Source organism: Necator americanus, chromosome II, assembly GCF_031761385.1.
Source record: "Necator americanus strain Aroian chromosome II, whole genome shotgun sequence".
Taxonomy (NCBI): Eukaryota; Metazoa; Nematoda; class Chromadorea; order Rhabditida; family Ancylostomatidae; genus Necator; species Necator americanus.
In genome coordinates, this window is record NC_087372.1 from 38,566,399 (window position 1) to 38,589,010 (window position 22,612).

Sequence of the window (22,612 nt, forward strand, 5' to 3'; positions counted from 1 at the left end):
CCGGGTGACGGTCCCGTCTCGATCAGAGCCGCTGGCTCGATCGCTCCGCTTTGAGCGCATCCACTTACGCAATTGCCCCAAGCACATGCCGTTTTGACCCGGCAGACTCCCGTTCGACAGAAACCCAACCCAATGAGCCTATTATTCTCTGGTTCAGCACAAATATTCGCCTGATCTACAAAAACACCACATATGACAGTTAGCACAGGATTGCAAGTACTATCTAAGCAACATAGGACAGTCCCGAGTAACATACAGTATATTCAGTCGATTACTTAGCATGAAGATACTCCTTTGAATCTTTGTTGATGCAAGAAATGACGATCAACGACGGTGTTACTGGACCGACCGCTCTAGCTCGACTTCCATCTTATAACTGTTCTCAGTGTCAGAACTGTTTCTAAGAAAATACAACAGAGGTGAATTTAGGTCGTTTCAACCCGGTTATAACTCCGGAAAGGCAGAAACTCAGCAGACGTATAAGAACACAACTAATTTCTTAAATCACACACCCACGAGTAAGAAAAAGTGACAAAGTGTAACGATCTCTTTCGATTTTTCATGCCACCGTTCTTCCTTCTTGTCCATAACGCTTCGGTAGCATGACCAAGCGACTCAAGAGCCGTGGACAACAGGATCATAGAGAAGAACGCTACTGATACTCACTTGAGGAAACAGACGTCGAACACGAAGGCGTCTGGTACTCGTGACTTCCGATCTATAGGTGATGCCAAAACCTCTAAAATGATTGTTAATGTTTTTGTTTTCAAATATCAAGCAGTCCTAATTTAACACTCGATTAACTCGGTAGCGATTAATCTGTTTCCCAGCAGGTTCAGTCAAAACCGGGAAGAGTGGTTCTTTTCCTTGTGCTTCAAGAATATTCACACACATACACACAAAATATTGCTGTGCTCTCGTTCTAGGTGACTAGAAGAGCGAAACGCGTGTTTTGGCTGCAGAATCACAATGCAAGTGAAAGCACTTGCACGCATACAAAAAGAACATTAGAATTTTTAGATGCACCTCGATTCCACAGCACATATGTCAAGACCACACGTTGAATCTAGTATGCATGAAAAATGTTACTGTTTAATACAGGTTCCACTACAAAAAAATCAATTCCGATCGCCACCACTTAAGAAGAAAAATTCAACAGAACCGCCGGGAAAGGACACAAAGAAGCAATTTTATCAGCCTCGTTTCGTATATTAATTTTTGCTCAAATTTATGTACTGTATACATATTTGTGATCACAATAAATAGCACTGAGTTCTAACAAATGTGTTTAGCTTTGATTTCAACTCCGGACAATGCAAATCGAAACAATTTCAAAGCTGTTGCTCGGTACTACTGATTGTGTTGTTCAGACTTAGATGCATGATTCAAATTTTTGAACTTAAAATAAATAAAAATAATAACTAAATAGTAACAATTAAATTGAATAAAAACTCAAAATTTCAACCTTAAGACATCATTGCACACTGAAAAGAAGTTACCTGTCGTTCCCATTGCTTTATTGTATCGGAACAATGTGTATCCACAACGAATCAATGTAAATCCTTAAAAGAGAGTTTATTCTGTGATTTCAACGAACAACAACGAAGGAGATGCTCGGGCTCTGCTGAGGTTGATGTGGAAAGCTTCCAAGCTAATTTAACCCATTTTCAGTAAAAGATTTAGTATTATTGCGCTATACACGGAATGTATGACAAAATTACCTGAAGTACTTGAAATACGATCGATACGTCTTTCATCTGATCGACAGCAGGATTTTCTTATATTGTTTCCTTTTCCTTTACGTCGCAGAGTAGCATACTAATCCATTTCTGAGACAATTCTTCACAAAATAAATGTACTGCTATAATTCTGAATCTAAGGGTAGGACATCGAACCAACAATACAATTTTAGGCATCCATGCTCTTCTGGAGAAGGAACAGGGGGAAACATCCAGAATTCACACTACACCTTAGTAGCTTTACCCTAAGATCATGAATCTACATATCATCGATCCTCTAGTAGCAATGGTTGGGTTTTAGAGGCACGATCTTACTAGCTTCACACCACATTTAGTAGCTTTAACGCTGATCCTAGAAAGTTCTGCCTCTTCCACATCAGGATTGAGACCTCCCTTCTCTGTACGCCTTCCCCGACCCCCGAGGCACATTACGCCCAATTTTAACCTTCACGTACATATAAACGCTCTGCTTCGACCTCGGATACGACGCAAAAACTGTCTGCATCGGATTTTTGAACACGAAACGATTATGTTCACGTATACAACATCAATAAAAGGTTACCTTGAACAGTGGATATGGTTCTTAGTCAAGGAATCCTTCGAATGTAGTGTCTTTAAGCAATTAAAAAATAATTATCATCAAAACGACGGGTTGCTATCGTTAAGCGCCTAAAACCTGTTGTAGCTGTTTGCCTCATGGGTAAAACGAAAACACATCTGGTAGTAATGGGTTGTCGCTACCTAAATCCAGTGCAAAATCACAAATCCACAAAACCACCTAAATCCAGTCTTGGTCGAAGTGCAAAGGTACAAGAGAAATCACTCAACACTGCTCTAATCGAACAGTACTCGAACTGTGCTTAGAGCGCAAAAAAATCCTTCATGACTGTCAAATACGGACGCCGGAGGAACCATTTGTTTGGACATTTTCAGTACTTTTTCTTCATTATAAGTATTAAAATGTACAACTTACTTATTCACTTCCACTAAAACTTTCTGGAGAGTTTGGTGAAGTAAAGCATTCGTAGATGAAGCTATATCTTCCTTTTTTTCTCCCAGTAGCTTTAGCATACATGATATGGATCCTCCAGAACTAATTCCTAATTTTTAAGGTCCCAACTGACTCAACTATTTATCTCCAGTGATGTACTGTCTAGTGATGTACTATGGGCTTCTCAAACAGGAAATCAAATTCACACTTATGAACGGTTTCTATGCTCTAGAAACGATTCTGCGCTCTCGAAAGTACAGTACGATTAGAGCACTGTTAGGTGTCCGCTCCCCATCCCTACAAGTTTTGCACTCTAAATTCATTAAATGTGGCATAATAGCGTCTACACGGGTCAGAATAGATGATCGTTAAATCCTCGACTCTACTTTGTGTTACCGGCGGACATCAGGAACACGTATAAGCGCACCTCGACTTTGTTCCCTTAGAATGTTCGAGAAAATCTGGAAAGAGAAGCCATCGGTCCCTCATACATAGAGTATTTCTGATCGAAATTTAGTAAGAACGTACGCTACTAGTAGTATTAAACAAGATCTATTTATAACCATATTTTAACTATATATTACTATTATTATATATTTTAACTAATTATAACAAGCTCGAATACATTAAGGATTAAAGGCATCACCCCACAAATCTGGGATGGTATGGCTAATGACTTTACGGGGTCGCGGATTGCAGAAACGGGTGGGACCCAAGATTTTCATGGGGTGATGCCTTTAATTGTGCGACGTACTGTTAATGCTATCCGTAGTGTAACTTTGGATGCTGGTAACAACCAAACTAGCGACAGAAGCTTTCTCTTCTGTGACAATCATCTCTTCGTATAACTTCGGGAATGAGTATAGCTCTGAGCTTGGCTGTGAACGTTTCCTGGAACAAATATTGAACGACACGATATATGGAGCACAGCAACGATGATCCTTAGCACCATTCGAAACAAACATTGGGAACAGTCTCGCCTTTAACAGTGAGGCTAATTTCGCCCTCGGAAGGTCCCGCCACGATGGGAATGCGGAAACACGGAATGTACGTCGTAATTTCTAGCCCAAACACGCGAGTGAGGTCTGTATCAACACAATTACGAAGTCGTCCATTGCCATGCGAAAGGTCTTCTTTTTTTCATTTTTTTTCCTTTTCTGGTGAAATTGTCGTCGTTTTGAACTCATCAGCATTACGTAGAATTGCGTGTGAGTGATGGTTATCCGCATTCAAAATCCATGGGGAAATCTCCGACTCTCCTTTATTGTTCAGATATGCTGCTTAAATTCCTCATTTTAGGTGAGAAATGGTACTCACATTTTTATTGTTCATTATTCTGCTACAAGGTATCTTCCCTTCAACGCCAAAGGAAATTTCATTTGATCATATTCTGAGGACGAATCAATATTTGTTGATATACCAGTATAGATGCCAGACGACTTTCGAAACAAATGTACGAAAAGGCAGCTGTCCAAGAGGATTCGCAAGCACATTGAGGTCTGGTCTTCTCTTTTTTTCCTTGAACTCTTCTCTTGTTGTATGTAAGAAGTGTACAGTCCGAAAAGCTTGGATTTTGATTTGACTTCTTTTGATCTTGTCCCGACTCTTGTTATGGAGTCGGACAGCTACACTACTTTCTTGTTATTTCCTACAAAGTTACGTAAATTAATCTCTGTTCTCCTTTCTGTTTTTTGCTCCTGTTTAGTACGCTTTTTTAAAGAAATTTTTTTATCCTCAATTAATTCGCTTTTACGGACCTGTTTTAGTATTGAATCTAAGCAGGGTTTACAAAGAATGCTCAAAATGCTGTTTTATACACTATTTCAAACTTAAAGTGATTGGACCATAAACTTGCATGAGCTCACATTTATATTCACAAATCAGATTTTGCATAGGAGCGAATTTAACTAGTCAGTGAAATGAGGCAGGGATTGCAAGAATAACTGGAAAGGTCAGACATGAACGTAAGGCGCTCTCTTCTATGAATTTGTTCTCACTTTTTTGGCACTATTAACTAGTTAAGTCTTCGATTTCCAGCTTGGCTGCATTGGATTACAATAATACTAGTAATAAAAGTGTTTTTGTCGCTAATAACCTAAAATCAGTTATTAGCGATGGCTCCCAGACATTGACGTTAGTTCCGTTCAAAATTTTCCGACTTATCTCCTTTTTGCTAGAGCACTGTACCATTGTTTCAATTTACAACCAGAAAGTTTTGAAATGTAGAACGCATATTTTTATGCCAAATTCTGAAAAATGCGATAAAAAAACCACATAATTTATTTAGAGCTTAGAATTTTGAGCTCTCTATTTAGCATTTTTTGCTTTGTGCCCTTTTTTCACACATTTCACATAATATTCTTGTGGCATATCTTTTCAATAGTAACAGTCAACTTTCTCCGTTGCAATTAGTCTGTGATGAATATGAAGCTCTTTATTAAGGGTAAGATGCTTTGTAGGATGGAAGTTTTAAGTAGATTTATACTGAATATTCTCTTTTAATGCTTCTAAAGCTCCTAGAACTTGCTCAGCGATTTCTTTATTTGAGGCAAAACAGATAGATTCCTGATTTTCAGAGAGTGGCGAAAAACTACCGCTTTTTGCGATCATCCTGTACGAGTTCATCTCATTCGTGATCCAGAACGAAGGAGACCACCTCGAGCTCTTTATATAGGCCGAAGCAAGACAGACCATACTGTTGCGTTTATAGAAGATATAGAGGTTTGATTCGATGATGATAACGAAGTGAATTTAATTACCTATCGTTTTTTTTTAGTTACCACAACCATCTCATCTAAATACCACTTCATTGATGTATTCACGTGTTATCGATTTCCCCAACAGGATACACAAACATCTGGATCAGCTAAAAACGGTGAACTTGTAGTTAAAAACCAATTATTTGAACTTCCATGCAAACACGGCACTAACAGGAATTTACGGTATACGACCAGTCATACCAGCTCCTGTATCTCGTCAATCGTGATTCACTTGGAACTCAGCATTGCACGATCTACCGTCTTTCGAACCTTTTTCCGGGTGGGTTATATTTTTTGTTTCTCTTGCTTGAACTTTTTAATTTCTAAACTTTTCTACGAATAGAAATTCTATCATATTTTCTAATCGCTACGAACAGTTGCCAGCTAGTTCAGAAATGAAGCGAATCGAAACTCTGTAGACGAAGCTTTCATTAGTTGTGCTTACTTCCTAAAAGTACACGGCATGAATGCTTGTTATTTACGGCAGCCGTGACTCATCTGAATATATACTTTCGTAGCATATGCTTCCCTACTTTCTTGTTAACTTATTACTTGTTTATGTTTTTATATTGTTTATGTTCTATTTGCTTGTTTATGTATTCAATCCCTCTCAACTACAAAGTTTTCTTCTCAGTCCGAAATTACTTTAGACTGTGATGGTTCCTACTTTCTCTCAAATCTGTCTTTTTATGGAATCGTCATATTCATTTTCTATTCAAATTATGAATATGTAAAGCGCTTTACGGTAAGCCCTTGAAGCGAAGGATGGATAGCAAACTATGACCAAACTTGATGAACATCTCGTGTTAAACGCTGCTCGGGTGGTATTAAGACAACCGCATCGTTTTACAGCAGTTTATTGGGCGCCCGATTTTGTCTGTTTTGCTTTATTTCTGTAGAAATGTTACTTTTTCAAGGCATTTTGTATCATTTGGATGGCTTGATTAAAGTGACTCCGCGCTGCAGTCACGAACACTTGTGTTATTGACCGAGAAGACAGGAAGTTAACCCTTAATAGGGAGTCTAACTCTCAATAACAGTTCCAGACATTGGCACCTAGCGTTTTTAGGATTTATGGAGCTTGACAGACACAAAAATATATGTAGTTTGTTCGTAAGTTCAATTTCTTGAGTTTTCACCTGAACCGTATCTGAAAATTACCTTTATAAATGGAAATACAGCTTTCTAACTTCGCTTATCATTTTGTCATGCATGTCTTGCTAACGAGTGCATACATGCATCATAATGAAAGTGAATTCATTTAATTTCTTCATTTCTATCTTTGTTCCAGCTTTTCCACAACCACCAATTATTAAACACTTAAAATTTGGGGGTAAAAACACATGCTTTTTTCTTTTATACTGAATAGAGGCTTGGTAACTAAAAAACTTTGTTGGTACTTTGTTTCGTTGATTTAAAATATTACAGAAATTATTTTAAAAAAAGTTTTTTTTTGCATAGGCAATAACGATCGCTCGTTTTTCATGGCTACCTATGTCTACGAATTCATCCCTCATGCTCTAAACAAAGCACGTTCCGGCTGGACAGAAGATCCATATAGTGAAGAGGTAGGTTCTGAAAATGACCGCTTCTCTCGTTACTGTTCATTTTGGTACACAATGCAAGGGATTAAGTAAGTATAAACAATTAGTAGCTGTTTCTGCATATACAACGTGTAGCAAGCTTTTTTTTTTTGACTGTCCGCGTAGTTTTTTAATCCTTCAACCTAGTTTTTCCCTGAGATTGCGTTCGTATCGCAAATTCTTCGGGAACAGCGCGTAGATCACTCTATTAGTGTTGTTTGACTTCGAATCTGGACGTCAGCAATTGAGCAAACGAAATGCGTCATTCGCGCAATTTGCTGACGTACGTATCTATCTGTAGCTTAAATAAAAAGTTTGTATATCCACGCTACAAGTTTGAGAAGAAGGAAGATTAAAGGTTTCTCATGTATTGCCCATGTTCCTATATAAAACCCTTGTGACTCGTAGTTGTGGTACGTGGTGGTCTGTTGTGTTAACAAGTCTAGCTAATGAGATAAGTACTAGCCTATGTGTTGCTGTTGAGTTTGCTTATCGTTTGAATGCTCTCTGTAGAGTGATGAGGCGCTTGAGGGGATAAGTCACTAATGGCTTTGAGTTTTCCAGGTTCTGACGAAGGCGGTAACGCCGAAACGTTAGCCGTTGTTAAATAAAGACGATCAATACCAATCTTGGCTACAGCTCAAAGAAATCAATTAAAACTACGGTTTCTCATGTTATTATTAACTTTTTTATTTCGTTGCTGCTTCTGCCCTCAGCTCAGCGAGAGTTCATAGATATTCGGATCCTGTGACGTACAATGTTCCGAAGAACACGTGAGCTTCACAGATAATCTATCCGGACAGAGTTCAGTTTTTTCAAAACAAGATGAGATGACATATAATTATGAATTGTTCTACTAGATGATTCTTGAAAAAAGGTGTATCCAAAGTTGTCATGAGCTGTTTATTAGTGAATAACGTCACAGGCTTCGATATCTGCCCATATTCTTGTGATACACACACGACTGCCACGGATGTTTTGCACGAGGACTCCCGGAACTGCTGTATTATTGCCAAAACTTGTCACGCTTTAAGGAAAATGTAATGTGCACGTTCTTTCGTAACTGCCGGTATAAAATACTTTGTACTTCACAGCGTTTTTGAAGGACTTTGTTCTCTTAGTGGCGAAATGTGTCCATGTCGTGCTCCTGCTCTGCTTGTTCTACTGCTCGAGTTTTGAAAAGGAACACACCGTCAGACTAGTGGCGTTCTCAAGGCAACTTCCAAAAAAAACTATCTGATTAGAGAATGATATTTTAAGGCTAAAAGCTAGCCTTGAAAGAGATTTTTTACAGTTTTTGAGTATTATAAATAGGTATTCTACGTGACAACGAATGGAGAAATAACTTCAATACATGTGCTTTCTTCAAATCGCCTGATGTCGGCTCTTCAAGACGGTGCATCTGGAAGACGGGTATTTTCATATGATGCCGCTCAACGCAATTTCATCAGGTTCGTTGTTGATTTTTCTTTCGGAATTTCTCCGGGATCTCTTTTCAAGCTTTTTTGTTCTTCCTTCTATTACATACAAGTTTTCAGCATGTCAGGAGGTGTCCTTTTCAGCCAGTATCATAAGGACGACCATACTACCATTTATATTAGGTGCGTTGTTTGTTTAGTTTTTTTTAAACAATATACCCTGTGCTATCGGCGCCACAGGCCATTTTGGCTAACACTAATTTTGCATGGTGTTCCGGAGGATAAAACCATGCCGGGTTCGATTTTTGCAGAAGTGAATGAAATCAGATCCATTCATTTTCAAGAAGATGAGGCTGAAGAGGTCCTAATTTCTGGCAGTTTTCTACTTCTCATTTAGGCCCTTCGAAAACTTCAATCAACAGTCGCTTGGATTATCATGCGGTTTCTTCGGCTACGGTCAGAATAGTGGATATGGTTCCCCATCTGTCATCATTGTGCGGTATGTTCCTCATATTCCTTTTTATTTATTTTTACGTTGTGTCAAATGTTCGTTTTACTAACTGTAAGCTGAGAAAAACTTCCTGTGAGACCTGGAAAGAAAGTAAGAACATTCTGGAGGAGATGTGTACAAATAAATAGAAGATGATACTCATTCATTTATAGTTTTTTTTCTTGTACATTGTCGCCTTAGATTTTGTTTGTATTGCAATTGTAGTTCCGTACAGCATTGTAGAACTCATGGAGAAGTCCTCTTTTAGAGATTGGGACTACTGTCGAATTCGAGATGGATCGAATGCAAATGAAGAGTCATGTCAACTTGAAAGAGACAACTGGATGATCCAAGAAGGTTTGGTGAGTGTTGTTCGATATCTGATCATGCACCTAAGGTGATTTATTCATGCGTGTATCTATATTTTCAGCTAGCTGAGCCGAAAAGCTGGTGGTTCACAACTCTGATCGTAAGCCTTGTCATTCTTGTTACAGTAAGTTTCTGAATGTCGTATGTTCTTATGCGTACAACAAGAGTGCACTTAAGTGTAGGTACTTCATTCACATCGCCAACAAATAAGGAAAGAAACGGAAGTGAACAGCTATAGTCGGATCAAGACGACACGAAGCATGGTGCATTTGTGCACGCGCTCGAAACGGCGTGGTGAAGGCAGCAGTTGGAACCGAGAAGGGACCATCGCAAACTGCAGCTATGGGTGGTGCTAGCAAGGGTCCCAGTACGCTCCTAACCGCTACGCTCAACTGCACTACCTCGAGAAAAGCCAAGCATACGCAATTGCACCGTTCTTCATGTCGTTTGATCCTACTATACGTATTCCGTAACTGGTTTTTTTCCTTTTGCTTCTGTTGTAGAAAAGAGAAATAAGCAGGAGAGACAATCACGAGCTTGGTACATCTCCGTTTCTTTCAAGGATCTTCATGTTAACACATTACAGACAGTGTGATGTACGTTGTGCATCAACCTTTTCACTTCGGAACGTTTTCGTCCTAAGAGATAAAATATCAAATCTTAGAATTTTGTTTCTATTTTCACAAAGAGATTTTAAAAGTAGTTCCAACAGCATAAGATCTCTATTGTGGTGCACCAACCGCCATGGTGCACTTTAAACTTCCTTCAATTTCACATAATTTGTTAAAGTTTTTCTTTCAGTTGCTTTTTCTGTTAGTAATATACATTTGCTGGCTGAGACGCAGTCTCGACGATACCTATGACGGAGTGGGTGTCTTGATGAATTATTCATTGACATTTTTTCTTTCTCCTTATAATCTTCAAGTTTTTAAGGATCAAACCACCAATCTTCAATATTACCCCGGCCAGTATCCAGATATGGACATTTCTGTCGACAGATGGAATTACTAGGAATTATTGTACGATGTGAAGCAGTTGAGTCTGATCTCAAGAGTCAAAGGTTTTGTTTGTTGTTTCAAATGTTCTGATGAATCTATATTGCCTTCCCTACTTAAAGAAATTTTATCTACGATAAGCAGCTACTGCCTTACACTTCACCAGTCACTATTTAGTTCCATTCATTTCGTATTTTCCTCAACAATTCATTTTTAATTTGTACCATTGTGCTTCGGTTTGCATGTTATCCTGATTCTCAGAACATTCGCTCAATTATGCGATGATAGATTTGCAAAAGATTTGTGTAAGCGGTGCAAGAAAAATCGAAGTGTTTCAATAGAGCACAATAATTTTCGAGAAAGACAATTCGTTTTGCTGGAGTTCTGGGAAAAATTTTTGCGAATACCATTGGTGAAGCTGTTTTGACATTGATAGTATTATTATCGAAACTTCTGGGAATTCTTCGTCCCATAATTTCACGAATACGACACGTATAGGTAAGAATAGGAGGGAAAGTGCAAGACTATGAAGTCCTGAAAATACAATGCTGTAAACGACTAAAATCTGTGTATTTGTTTTCTTTTTGCCCCTGTATATCATCGTTACTTGCGCTACTGGCGCTTGTTTTGTTTACATAGTTTATTTTCGCGTTTATATGTACATTATCCCTTCGCATGATAATACTATCATTAATGAATGCATGCCATTTTGTTTTGTTTCTAATAATAATAAAAATGCTATTTCCAAGTGCCTGATTATCTGTACTAGATTTGAAAATCTATATAGCTATATGAGGGTGGATGTAGCGCAGTCGGCAAGAGGTTCCGCTGTCTGCACGATCGATCGGAGGTTCGAATCCGCCCTAGTACTCGCCAATCCTTTCATCCCTATGAGATCTACGAATTGGTACCAGACAAGTCATTGTAAAGGCTAGTTACACGTTCATAAACCACAAACGATTCTGAATTGAAGTGAATGTGGTGGCGAAGGTCCCAAGCGGATTGATTAACGCCGGACACTTTACTTTTACACTTTATACATTTACATATGGAAGCTTCAGTAGTTGGAGTTCTCATAGGCTGGATTTAAAGGTAAACATCTTTTTCTTTCCTCCAGTGTAGTTTACGCTTCGGCTGCGTTTATGTGTCTCATTACGAAACATATACGTTGAGGAAAGCTAGGCTACTCTTTTTTGTCTGTTTTAAAAATACGTATCTGCACATGTAATATATGTAAACATATATTTGATATTCCGCTGAGAAAATTCCGGAGTAACATATCCAGGGAGAGCTAAATTCCCGTTCTTGGTCACATGAGACAATTGGGTCTTAGATGAGCTAGACATTGAGCCACACCCACGACCCAATTACATACCTAATCGGGGGTTGATGATGCGATTGTGCGCGTCATGACCGGAATGTTTTCCCCAAGCGAATCCACCCGTCGCTATGTCATCAGTTCTGAATTCAGTTCCTGCTTTGTCTCTAGGTTGCCAGATCCAGAAGTGCCGACGGTTCTGCATGGCAAAACTGGCGCTTGTGTAGAGGAACTCGTGTTCCCTCAGAGAACTGGACCTTGTATCGGCCCTGACAGTATGCTGGAGAACGTCATCATCGTCGAATAGTTGGAATTTAACCATTAATCGCGAATAGATATAAGTGATGCTGTGGAGAACACTGATTACTGAAGTTGTGCGAGCGTGGATAGAAAATCCGGCTAATTCCAGTGAACTATATGATTTGTGGAACTAGGACATCAAACGGTTCTATTGGTATGTTCTGAGAGAAGAAAAATTAGTGAACTTTTTCGCTCTGGGTGTCCCTTGTCACTCCGTTCCGATCTTGAATTGAGTTGGTCATGTCTACAGTTGTAGAAATCGTTACCGTACCATCGTAGAAACGACTTGACGTAGTCGGACCAAGGCGGCACGAAGTTCGGTGCAGTTCTGCAGACGGCTGCGCTCGAAGCAGCGTGTTGAAGCCAGCGGTTCGGATCGGGGTGAACCATCGTGAACTGTAACGATAAGTGATGCTAGCAAGGGTCCTTCGTCCGCTACGCTTCACCGTACCGCTTCGAGCGCTTACGCACGCAGCGCCGCTTACGCAACTGCACCGAGCTTCACGTCGTTTTGACCTAATGAAAAGCATGAAAAGATCCAAATTTGGACCGGAAAAAGAATCCGTTGTGCTATCTGCGATCCAATCGTTGCCCTCAATCGTGAGCAGATAGACAGACACAGGTAAATAAAAATGTGACATTACTATTTAATATCAGCAAACTCGTGAAAATTTGATGTTAGCAAACATACAATGGCGGATGGTGTCCTGACGATTTCTTGCAGCTACAGTTTCTGTTTTTTTTTTAACAAGATCGGACTTAAAAACTGATTGGATTCGGCCCGAAATTCTTATTTTACAGAATCCTATTGAAAAAAGAATTCTTTAGCAGCAATTCACGATTTATTCCTTTGCAAAAGGCACTTAATATACAAACATGCAATATAAAATCGAGCAATAAAAATCTTTCAGTAAATCTAAGATGTCTAAATGAGTACCCGTGTAATGTTTACATTCTATTCATGAAATAAAAAAAACAAGGAAAAAAAACAGAACAAAAATGAGGTCAATTATGCGAAGACGTCGTGGTGAAGAAAAACACAAAAGGAAAAGATTTGAATGGTACAACTACAGTTGATGTTTTGTTTTTCTTTCTTTTGATGTAAAAAAAAGAAACCCGTCCAACGGAGCATTCGAGCACAATGCAAAAAAAAAATGTAAATCGTTGATCAGAACTGAAAGGCTTGAGAACTGATAGTGGTAAGGAGAGAAAAAAAAACACACTACACTTTGCTTCATCGCTCTACGATCGGCGCTGCACTAGAAGTCCGACTCCGCTATGGTGTCGTCGTCCTCGAACACTGGATTCTGATGCAATTCACCACTGGTTGCGGCATTTGAGCGATCCGTAGCTCTCGTTTCAATAGCGTGAAGAATACAATGATGAATGAAGATATATTGTTGCTGTAAATATTTATCTTAAAATGTGGATGTCATTTTTTTCTTACTCAAAATTAATTCCTTTTCCTGTTTGAAACGTTAAGGAAGCAGTTAACACTGTAGTTAGCTGTTTTTTTTTCTTTCGTAAATAGCTAACCCTTTACCAAAAGTCAGGATTAGTAGACGGTTTGGGTTAGAGTGTTTATCCAGGAAATTTAGTAAATACAGCTAAACAGCAGAATCAGAAATTTTTCATTGAAAAAAGTCTTTTTTTCAATGAAAAATTTTAATTTAAATCAAAATTTCTAAATAATAGAATAAATACATATAATGTATAAATAAATATAAATAATGTATAAATATAATATGAATAAATTTAGAAATAAAAATTTTTTAAAATGATTTATCAGAAGTTGCAGATGGCTACGATCAAAAATAATTTTTTCCAAAATAGACAAACTTTTTCATCATCTCAACTATAAGCAAGCTGGAAAATTCTGGAAAACAACCCGATAAAAATTATATTTCATCGCAATAGCATGTAATTCTGGATATGAATTGTTGAAAAAATTAGTAGAATGTTGATTTGATGTTTGAATACTGGAGAAACCCAGAAAAAAAGAACACCGGTAGCAACATATGGAAACTCGTTCAACGTGAAAAAAATGGAAAACTCTCAAAAAAAAAAAAAGACTTAGATCACCAACTCGAAGAAAAAAACGAGGAAGTTAAGCATAGCTGCTGTGGATTATTACATTTGACTAAGTAAAGAAACCTTTTTAAGAAAAAAAGAATGAGCTGGAATTTTTGAATGTCAAAGTATTTCCCTCATAATATGCCCTTAGCAGGAAGAAATCTAAGGGAAGAGATTAGTAGTTTTTTTTCATTATTTTTTTCTTTAAACCCCTGAAACGATGTTTTTTGATGTTGTTTCAATCACATGTTTACTTAAATCTTCACTTCTTTTCTTGGCGTGGGAGGGAGGCGGGAAGGACGAGGACGAGGAGGAATTCTTTATGCGCCATATGTCAGATGCGTTTAAAAGCCCAACGTCTACAGCATAAACATAACATTTCCGAAGCTTAACTGAAGATTAACGTACGGCTGCTATTTTTTTGAACATAAAAAAGCTAAAATTTTAGAAAAACAAAATCCTATTGTAGTCAGGAGAATTCCGGTCCTAATTCAAACGAAAAACAACGTTTATATGCTCCGAATGCTTTTTAGTTTGCTGGAAAAAGAAAATATCCACTCCATTTGTGGATAACTTCCAATTTTTCGAAATCGCCTATTAATCTCAGGCAGCGCGAAGAAAGCAAAAAGCTCTAATTAATGGAATTTTCATATTAATTAGATCTCTTAGCTTTCTTTGCTTTGCAGTACGTGGAAAATATTTTAGCAGAATTTTGCAGAAAATATATATTTGTAGAAAACAGCATCGTTTTAAAACCTGCTCCTCATTTTATCATTGAAAAAAACGAAAGAAAAGAAAGAAAAAGGAAAAGGAAACGTCTTCTAGGGGAATGATTTGATGACTGGCCTCTTTCGTTTTCATTTAAAGCCATCACCAGAGAAATGAACTTATATTAAAAATTATAATTTTACTTTGGTTTCCCTAAATCCTAGACAGATGATGACTTCATGGAAGTAACAATCTGCGACATGTTAGTGGTGTTATTTCTGTGATTTATAATTCACAAATTAAAATAATAATATAATTAAAATATAAAATGTAAATTTCTAAATTTATAATAGAACAAAATTTATATTGTGAATTCCCTCAAGGGATATAGCCGTGTACTTTTCCGAGAACGTCTCCGAAAAATCCTATTCCCTCGGTTGCTCGGTACTTCGAGAGGATCTACTAGCTCTAGCATCGCCTCGCCTGAGGGTGTTTTCACGCCAGAATATCAACTATAGTCGTTCTTCATGTCCTCGCATAAATAATCAGATAGCGTCGCGGGGCCGCCGTCTCTCAATGACGAATTCTTCGTGCATTCATGCAGTTGAGGACGAAATGAGGTGATTCGACGACGCATGTCATTCTGACGAAAAAAAAATGTTCGAACACCTTTCATCATATCCTCATGAGTCTCATGAGTGACGTGAAGTGAAATAGGAGAGAAATATATATAGGGCCTAGAAAAAAGTTCTAAGCGTTTTCGCTAGATCCTTAGTCTTTAGTGACCCGAACGATGTAAAACTCAAATTATAAAATTCCCATTAAAATTAACAAAAGTTAGCGAGAAAAACGGACATTTTCGATCTACATCGGCTAATCCTAACTATGTTAATTTCATCGAGGTGAAATAAATCGAAAAAAATCGCTCAGAAGTTTTTACTTCACCCTATATACATATATGTAGCGGAACGAGACGCGTCATACTGTTCCTACTGTGCCAAACCTCAGCGGAATTATGTTGACCTTAATAAATAAATTCATAATAATAATTCATGCAAATTCGATAGCTGTCGCCTGTAGGACTATTCCTAGGAAGAAAGTGTACAAATCGATCGATTATATCATTTCCTTAACGTCAACGAAAATAAAACCTGTATATCAAGATGTTGTAGAACAACGCCGAGAAGGTCCAACGCGACGGGACTATTATTATTTATTATTTATTTATGTTATTATTATTTATACTAATTATTATTTATTTTTGACAGGGATTGTTCTGAGCGATTGAGCGATCCTAGAAATCACGATCAATAAGATCGGAAATAAACACTAAATAGCATCATCGTCGTTGATCGTCATTAAGGACAATTTTTCCTTTCTCAACGCCTGGTTCTTTATTCTTTGTTTAATTTATTATTTTTCTTTATTTTTCTTTATTTTATTACTTATTTTTTATTTTCCCAGTTCCTCCTGGTAGCTAATGATTACAAAGCAACTAAAGTGAGGAAAGAATTGGCTGGTTCTTCACGAATAATTGATATTTTGATTATTTTCCAAGTGAATTCAATAAATTTCTGACTTATTCATTGCGAGTAAGTTAGAAAATTCTATATTTAATTATTTCCACAGTGAGTTTTGGGAATTTCTTCCAGATCCTGGTGTGATTCCTCGAAGGAATAGCTTCGATCTGTCTACAACTCGAGGGTGTACCTTTTCCTTAGTGACTATTGTCAACAGGTAAACATTGTTTGATTGGACAGGGATACATGTTTTAAAAAAATTAACCATTCCTCTTTCTAAAGGAGAAATTTTCCTCATTTTAATGATAATTATTGTTCATAGGATGGTTTGAGAAATAATCGGATCGCTCTAGTGATTAGGGATGTGCGGGAGAACCCACATGCAGATATATGAGTACTTTTTCCTCTTCTTTTCCAGAAAATCTTATCTATTTGTCAAATTTTTTTCTCATGGATGACCTTAGTTACCGCCCCGTTACCAGATAAACCGCAATAAAAAAGAGTCACTAAGGAAATTTTTTTACTAGTTTTTCTTGTCGGTAACTAGTTAGCTGACCTCATTTTGAACCATATGACATCGTTCTAATCGCATTTCATGTACAATTCCAAACACATCGATCGGTCGATCGATTTGTATCGTTTGAAGTAGACGATCAATAGCGATGAATGTACCCGATCTTCCGACACCAGCGCTAGAATGATGAGAAGAATTTTATCTATAAATAAACCGAAAATTTCCCTTCCCGCTGGTATCCTAAAGAAAATAATAAAAGTTCTTAAGTGTCGGAGCCTCTGAGCGCCTTTTACCTCCCCATTAAGAGAATCGGTTACTCACCTGCAATGTACAATGGTGGGCCGGTTTTGAGATGAATGAGGTATTCTTGAACGATACTTCAATGCGAATCTGAAAAAGAAAGAGAAGAGGTTTTGTTTTTATTCTCAGTCGAAAAACTTTCTACTGTCACAAAGACATTTAGTTGAATGGAATAGTTTAAGAATTCTGGTTCTGGAGAACGTACGAATAAAACGTGAACATTCAAGGTTATCGAGAAACTCGTACAACTAAAAGAACTAAGCAAACGTTGCTCTCTTTTTAATAAAAGAAAACTTTTTTTTCCTACAAAAAAAAGAAAAATAATCAAACCTAATAATCCCTTCCGGATGATCAGGTACACCAAAATCTGGCCATGCCATATAATGAAAATGTCGTATAATTCTTGGTGGTGTTGATTCGTGAAGTTTTTTCATACGAAGTTCTCTCACAATAAAATCATCGAAAGGAGATTCGCTTAGTACCGTAACCTAGACAAAGTGTAGCGTTTCTGCTGGGCTATTAGCGCCACATTAACCACTGCGACTTACTTCAATATCAGCGTAAACAACACTGGAATGTTCATTGTCGGGCCAATACTGATGACATTTGTCGCGTCCTTTCTCCACACATTTCGTCAACGCTATTATAGCCGGACAGCCTTGTTCCCATGCCATCTGGAAGATTGTGGATAGAGAAGAGGACACGACACGCATTACCGTCGAATCGTTACGCTTACGTAGGGATGGACCTCTCACCTGCCAAAAAGAATCCCTTGTCGTCGGCAGCGGTCCCTGCGCAGCGATAAATTCCCGTCGTGATGAGAATCCCTGAAAGGAAAAAATCGTCTAGGATGTGAGGATTTTTTTTTAATCTTCGCAAAAAATACGAAGGGAAAACCCCTCTCAAAAGCAGCGCGAATGGATTTAATCCAAATTCTTAAACTATTTGAATATATGAGACAAGCTATGAAAAGTGGCATCGCAATGGCTAAGCTGAAATTTTCATTCTTAAAATCCCCGCAAATCCTAGGATAATCCTTAGAGCAATTATGAGATAGTTTCTCATGTTTTGAACAGAATATTTGCAGATACACGAATCCATAAGAGCGAAAATTCGGAGAAAAAAAGAGGAGAAGTAGGTCGAAAATTAATTCGAAGAGTCTTAGATTAAGAACGTAAGTCCGTACGATTTCTATTCAATTTGAATTTCCCGGCTATCGATAGGATTAGGAGAACTCTTCCCTTCCCATAGAAACCTTTACGGAAATGAGATCAAAAAAAATAATCTACCGTAATCAAATAAAGCTGTCCCTTAGAATGAGTAAACAACCCTTTAAACCTTTTGTCCTTTATAGTGAAGTGTTTTGCACACTGTACTTAGATACATGTGTTTTTTTTTGTGTTCGCTTTGTTTGGGTGGCGAATAAAAAGCGAAAGGAAACGGAAAATATCAGGAGATTCATCTTCAAAGGACAGGAAGTCCTACTGTAACAGTAAACAAAAAGTTCCGATAAGTTCAATAGAAAAAAAAACTACCCTTCAATAAACATTTTAATATTTATTTACTAGATATTTCACTAGTGATGTAATGTGTAAAGAAAAATCCGCAGATTTTTCTATCCGACATCAAATCAGTGTTCAAATTTTCCTCGCCTCCTCTCTTTTTTTGCGTGAGTGTAGATCGTAAACAACACAACATAATTACCGGTATATAGTTGGCGTTCACGTAGTCAGCGCCTTCCTGGTCGGAAATTTGCGTCAATCTTACACGGGAATGATCGTAAGGAAGAATGTTGGTGAATCTAAACGATACGAAATCGAAATCTGACGTGGTTCCCCGGAAATTCGAATCTGATATCCTGAAATTTTAAACGAACCTATTTTTAGGCTTATTTGTAGGAAGTTCGGCCGCGTTATACGATTGTCCACATCCAACGTTTCTCAGAATCTGTAACACAATCATCCGAAAAAAAAAGTGCTTCGCACGCTATTCGATTTCCCCCTGCCGACAACTCTATGTACCTCGTACTCTTCCGAGAACCGGAAATCCGAATCAGCCGCCATCATTCGTACGTGTTCCCCGAAATCCTCGATTTTTACCGGTCGACTGAAGCGTGAAACATTGAAAATATGTAAGCGACGGTGGAGAGCGATTTTTCCAAATATTCAGTGAACTATTTTAATAAAATTTAGGAATGAGGAAGAAAAAACGAAAAAAAAAAGCCGGACCTCACATTACTTCCGAATTAACCCACAAAAAGCACTTCAGACACTTTTTCGACAAGATTTTCAAGTCTTCCCAAAGAATTGTGACTCAGTTGGTTACTGTAACCCCCTGTGACATAACAGTTTTCAAAATATTGAAAACTGTTGCGTCACAAGAATGTTTTGAGAACGATTAGCATCTTAAAAGCGATTTGTGGACATTTTCGATATCAAAATCCCTCTTGTTTTCAAAATTCTCAGGACCTAATCAGTATTTTTACCGCATCAAAAGTTTTTTTTTAAATTTTTGCCAGATCAATAAAATAATAATTATAGGCGGTTATTCGCTTCAAGACCCCACCTTTTATTTGTGTTAACACCCGTCATTACAGTATAGAGTGGAGTTTTATGAATGGGACCGCTGGGAAGACGTTCGAGACGATGATCAACGCCTGTTCTTTCCCTCAAACTTCGACATCTGCAAGAGAATGATTGATGAAAATTAAGAAAAAAAATAAATTATGTAGAATTTTTTCTTCGAAATTTCCCTTCACATTCAATGAGAAATCTTAAGATGTTCCAGAGGGTGACGTTGGTTTAGGACTCGTCATAGTCCTTGTTTTTTTTTTTCAAAACAAGGAAACTGTGGAATGTTGATGCATCATGCGAGTATAACTAAACTTACGCCCACGTATTTTCATACAGTCAGAAATTGTGGTTGATTTTAGAAGCGGGAAATTAGTCACCGTTTCCGTCATCGGCAAATCGGAAGTACGTAGTGTATGTAGATGGTTTTAAGCATCATATTTAAGTTAATTAACGATTAACGAATTTATTAAGAATAACGTAACTGGTTTTTCCCGCAACAATCTTATCGAGAAAAACAATTCAAAAAAATTCCATTACAAAATTGAATTTAATAATCACAGCTAGAAATATTCTTTCCTCTATTCAAAGGGGAACTTACTAGAGGTTTTCTACTTCTTAAAAGACTATAAGTTATAAGATAATGTCGCTATTTAATGACACACACAACAATTATTGTTTTAAGAAAATGTAACTGTATTGTTTTTTCGTGTGTTTTCCAGTATATGTGATGGAATCGACAAAAAAAAGTGGAAAAAAAACACAAATAAGAAGATTTCCTGTACTTTTGTGTATATTCTGTTTGAGATGTTCTCAAACACACGTATGTGTGCTATATGAACAAAATATGTATTATGTATTACGTATATGTAATATGTATTATGTTAAAATGTATTAAAATTATTAAAATTGTATTTGCATTAAAATTTCTAAATGAACTTGAATTTTACGGAAAACTTTAGGATAAGCAATCCCTCGTTTACGTTCGGTGGAAGATAACAATTTTAATTTCACTCGTATACAGTAAAAAATATTTTTGTAACACCTGATGACCGCGAACGCAATTCGCTTGCGATGCGCGATCCCTCCTCTGTTGTGCGCTGCGGTTGAAAATGCAGGATCGAGTTCACAGGTTCAGCGGGGTTATCATTTTCTGAGTAGATGCAAAAAGAAAAAATCCAGCGCTTTTTATTGGAGAAATCTAGTTTTTTTTCCCGCAGAGAATATATGAATGCTTGGAATATTTCGGTTAAATTTCTGATATTTAATTTTTGTTGTGTTCGAAAATCATTTTCTTAGAAGTTTCCACGTATCCCGGATCACCATGAAAATATAAGAAATTTCCCCGTTTCTCTCGTATTACTTATAGGATTCGCTGGTCCACATCTTGTTACTCTGGTCCACAGAACGGCACCAATGGTGGGATTCGTGGGAAGATGAGAGGTTAGATTACATTTTCAGATATTTTTTTACTCTAAATATTTACAATATATATATATATATATTCCGTTATACTTATGTTATATTTATGTTATATTATGTTTTCATACAGATATGTTGTTATTTTCGAACATCTTTTCAAATTTCCACATATTTACATCCCATTATATTTATGTTATATTATATTTTTATATTTATATTGTAATTATTCTTTTATTAACAATATTTACCATTATATATTTAATTTTATGTAGCGTATAGCAACAAATCCACGTATACGTATCAAAGTATAATTTTTCACTTCAATGCATAAACGCTCCATCTATAAACTAAGAAAATTCCATTAAAATATGTTTTTATGGTGAGTTTTAGGTTTTTCGTAGTTATTTTTGTTCCTGCAAAATGTCGCTGTATTTAATAAATGTAGATTTATCTTTAATGTTATATAAAGCTTAATAAATTCATAATAATAATAATAATTCATGCGATAGCAGGGCGAACTATTTTTCTAACTTTTTATTTGATTAAATTCTTAGAAATTCTTAGAAAAAAAATTAATTCTTACAAAAAGATAATGATAACTTCTGCAAAGTTGCAATAACGCCTGTAATCAATTTTTTTCTGGAAAGTTAAAGTTCTTGGTGAAATGCTTCTCATTTCTCCTATTCACCCTCAATTAAAATTTTTTATTAGGTTAAACACTGGGATCGTAGCTTCGTTAGATATGAAGGTCTATGAGAATTTAAAAAAAATTAATTTAAAGAAGTTCAAAAAACACTGAGACGGAAAATTTAAATGCTTTAATTACTTCGAAACCTGACAAAATTGGAAATTTCTAGCTTGTGCTACTTGTAAATTTAAAGAATCAAAAGACCGCCATGGACGAGTTTCACTTACCTTCGATGATGTCCGAATGAGGCTTGTAGGTGACCGGGTTCAGCTGAAAGGCTACCGTTATGCATGGAACCATCGAGTCCCAGCTTTGCTAGACAGTCGGCTGCTCGCTCCGCCATTATCATTTTGAGTGCAGCCCACTGCGATTCTTTTGATGAAGCGTACGCGGCTCTGAAACGTTCCTTTTTTGTAGTAAAAATAAAAGTTACCGACAACTCGTGGGAAAAAATCCAAGAAAAAAAATCAGCTGATCAGGAGGAGGAGTTTTAGAAATGAACTCAGCCCATTGCGATTTTTTTCAATGAAACGTACGCTGTTCTAAAATCCCTTATGTATGTTGATCAGGAGCAGGAGTTCCAGAAATAAAAGAGGAGGAGCAGGAGTTCCAGAAATAAATGAAGAAGTCTAGGAATAAGCAATAAAGCATAGAAACGTAAATTATGCTAATTTGGGACACTTTGTGTTAAAAATTTATGAAAAAATCAAATGATCAGAAGAAGTAGGAGTTTTAGGAACAAACTACAGCCCATTACGATTTTTTTTGATGAAGCTCTAAAATCCCTTATGTAGTAAATGTAAATTGTGTTAAGTTGGAACAATTTGAGATAAAATTTCAAGGAAAAAAAACCAG

At 37.0% G+C, this 22,612-nt stretch overlaps 3 protein-coding genes across 5 annotated transcripts in view; 1 reads left to right on the plus strand and 2 right to left on the minus strand.

Moving 5' to 3' along the window:
- Positions 1-662: 662 nt before the first annotated feature.
- On the minus strand, positions 663-3,695 carry RB195_020756 (uncharacterized protein; the record flags this gene model as incomplete). 2 transcript variants are annotated; one of them, XM_064189206.1, is made up of 2 exons in its annotated part: positions 663-739; positions 3,485-3,695. In XM_064189206.1, the coding sequence occupies 2 exons, from the start codon at positions 3,693-3,695 to the stop codon at positions 663-665; spliced, it is 288 nt and encodes a 95-aa protein (XP_064045087.1). The 2 variants fall into 2 exon arrangements, with proteins under 2 accessions (XP_064045087.1, XP_064045088.1); XM_064189207.1 differs by lacking the exon at positions 663-739 and adding an exon at positions 1,819-1,829.
- A 154-nt stretch (positions 3,696-3,849) lies between these two features.
- On the plus strand, positions 3,850-10,360 carry RB195_020757 (uncharacterized protein; the record flags this gene model as incomplete). 2 transcript variants are annotated; one of them, XM_064189209.1, is made up of 14 exons in its annotated part: positions 3,850-3,858; positions 4,030-4,076; positions 4,159-4,227; positions 5,307-5,451; positions 5,507-5,605; positions 5,664-5,769; positions 6,951-7,057; positions 8,387-8,523; positions 8,611-8,673; positions 8,888-8,989; positions 9,249-9,342; positions 9,411-9,473; positions 10,151-10,216; positions 10,283-10,360. In XM_064189209.1, 14 exons carry the CDS (start codon positions 3,850-3,852, stop codon positions 10,358-10,360), a joined length of 1,185 nt encoding a protein of 394 aa, XP_064045089.1. The 2 variants fall into 2 exon arrangements, with proteins under 2 accessions (XP_064045089.1, XP_064045090.1); XM_064189208.1 differs by lacking the exon at positions 3,850-3,858 and having other exon boundaries at positions 4,037-4,227.
- A 2,861-nt stretch (positions 10,361-13,221) lies between these two features.
- RB195_020758 (uncharacterized protein) overlaps positions 13,222-22,612 on the minus strand; it is a gene marked incomplete at both ends in the record, with an annotated part of 47,164 nt that continues 37,773 nt past the window's right edge. Inside the window, 11 exons of the mRNA XM_064189210.1 lie at positions 13,222-13,365; positions 16,820-16,955; positions 17,099-17,167; positions 17,408-17,565; positions 17,626-17,751; positions 17,833-17,904; positions 18,782-18,878; positions 18,954-19,024; positions 19,099-19,183; positions 19,643-19,759; positions 21,985-22,152. Of these exons, the coding sequence (XP_064045091.1) occupies positions 13,222-13,365; positions 16,820-16,955; positions 17,099-17,167; positions 17,408-17,565; positions 17,626-17,751; positions 17,833-17,904; positions 18,782-18,878; positions 18,954-19,024; positions 19,099-19,183; positions 19,643-19,759; positions 21,985-22,152 (1,243 nt within the window). The remainder of the gene's footprint in view (positions 13,366-16,819; positions 16,956-17,098; positions 17,168-17,407; positions 17,566-17,625; positions 17,752-17,832; positions 17,905-18,781; positions 18,879-18,953; positions 19,025-19,098; positions 19,184-19,642; positions 19,760-21,984; positions 22,153-22,612) is intronic.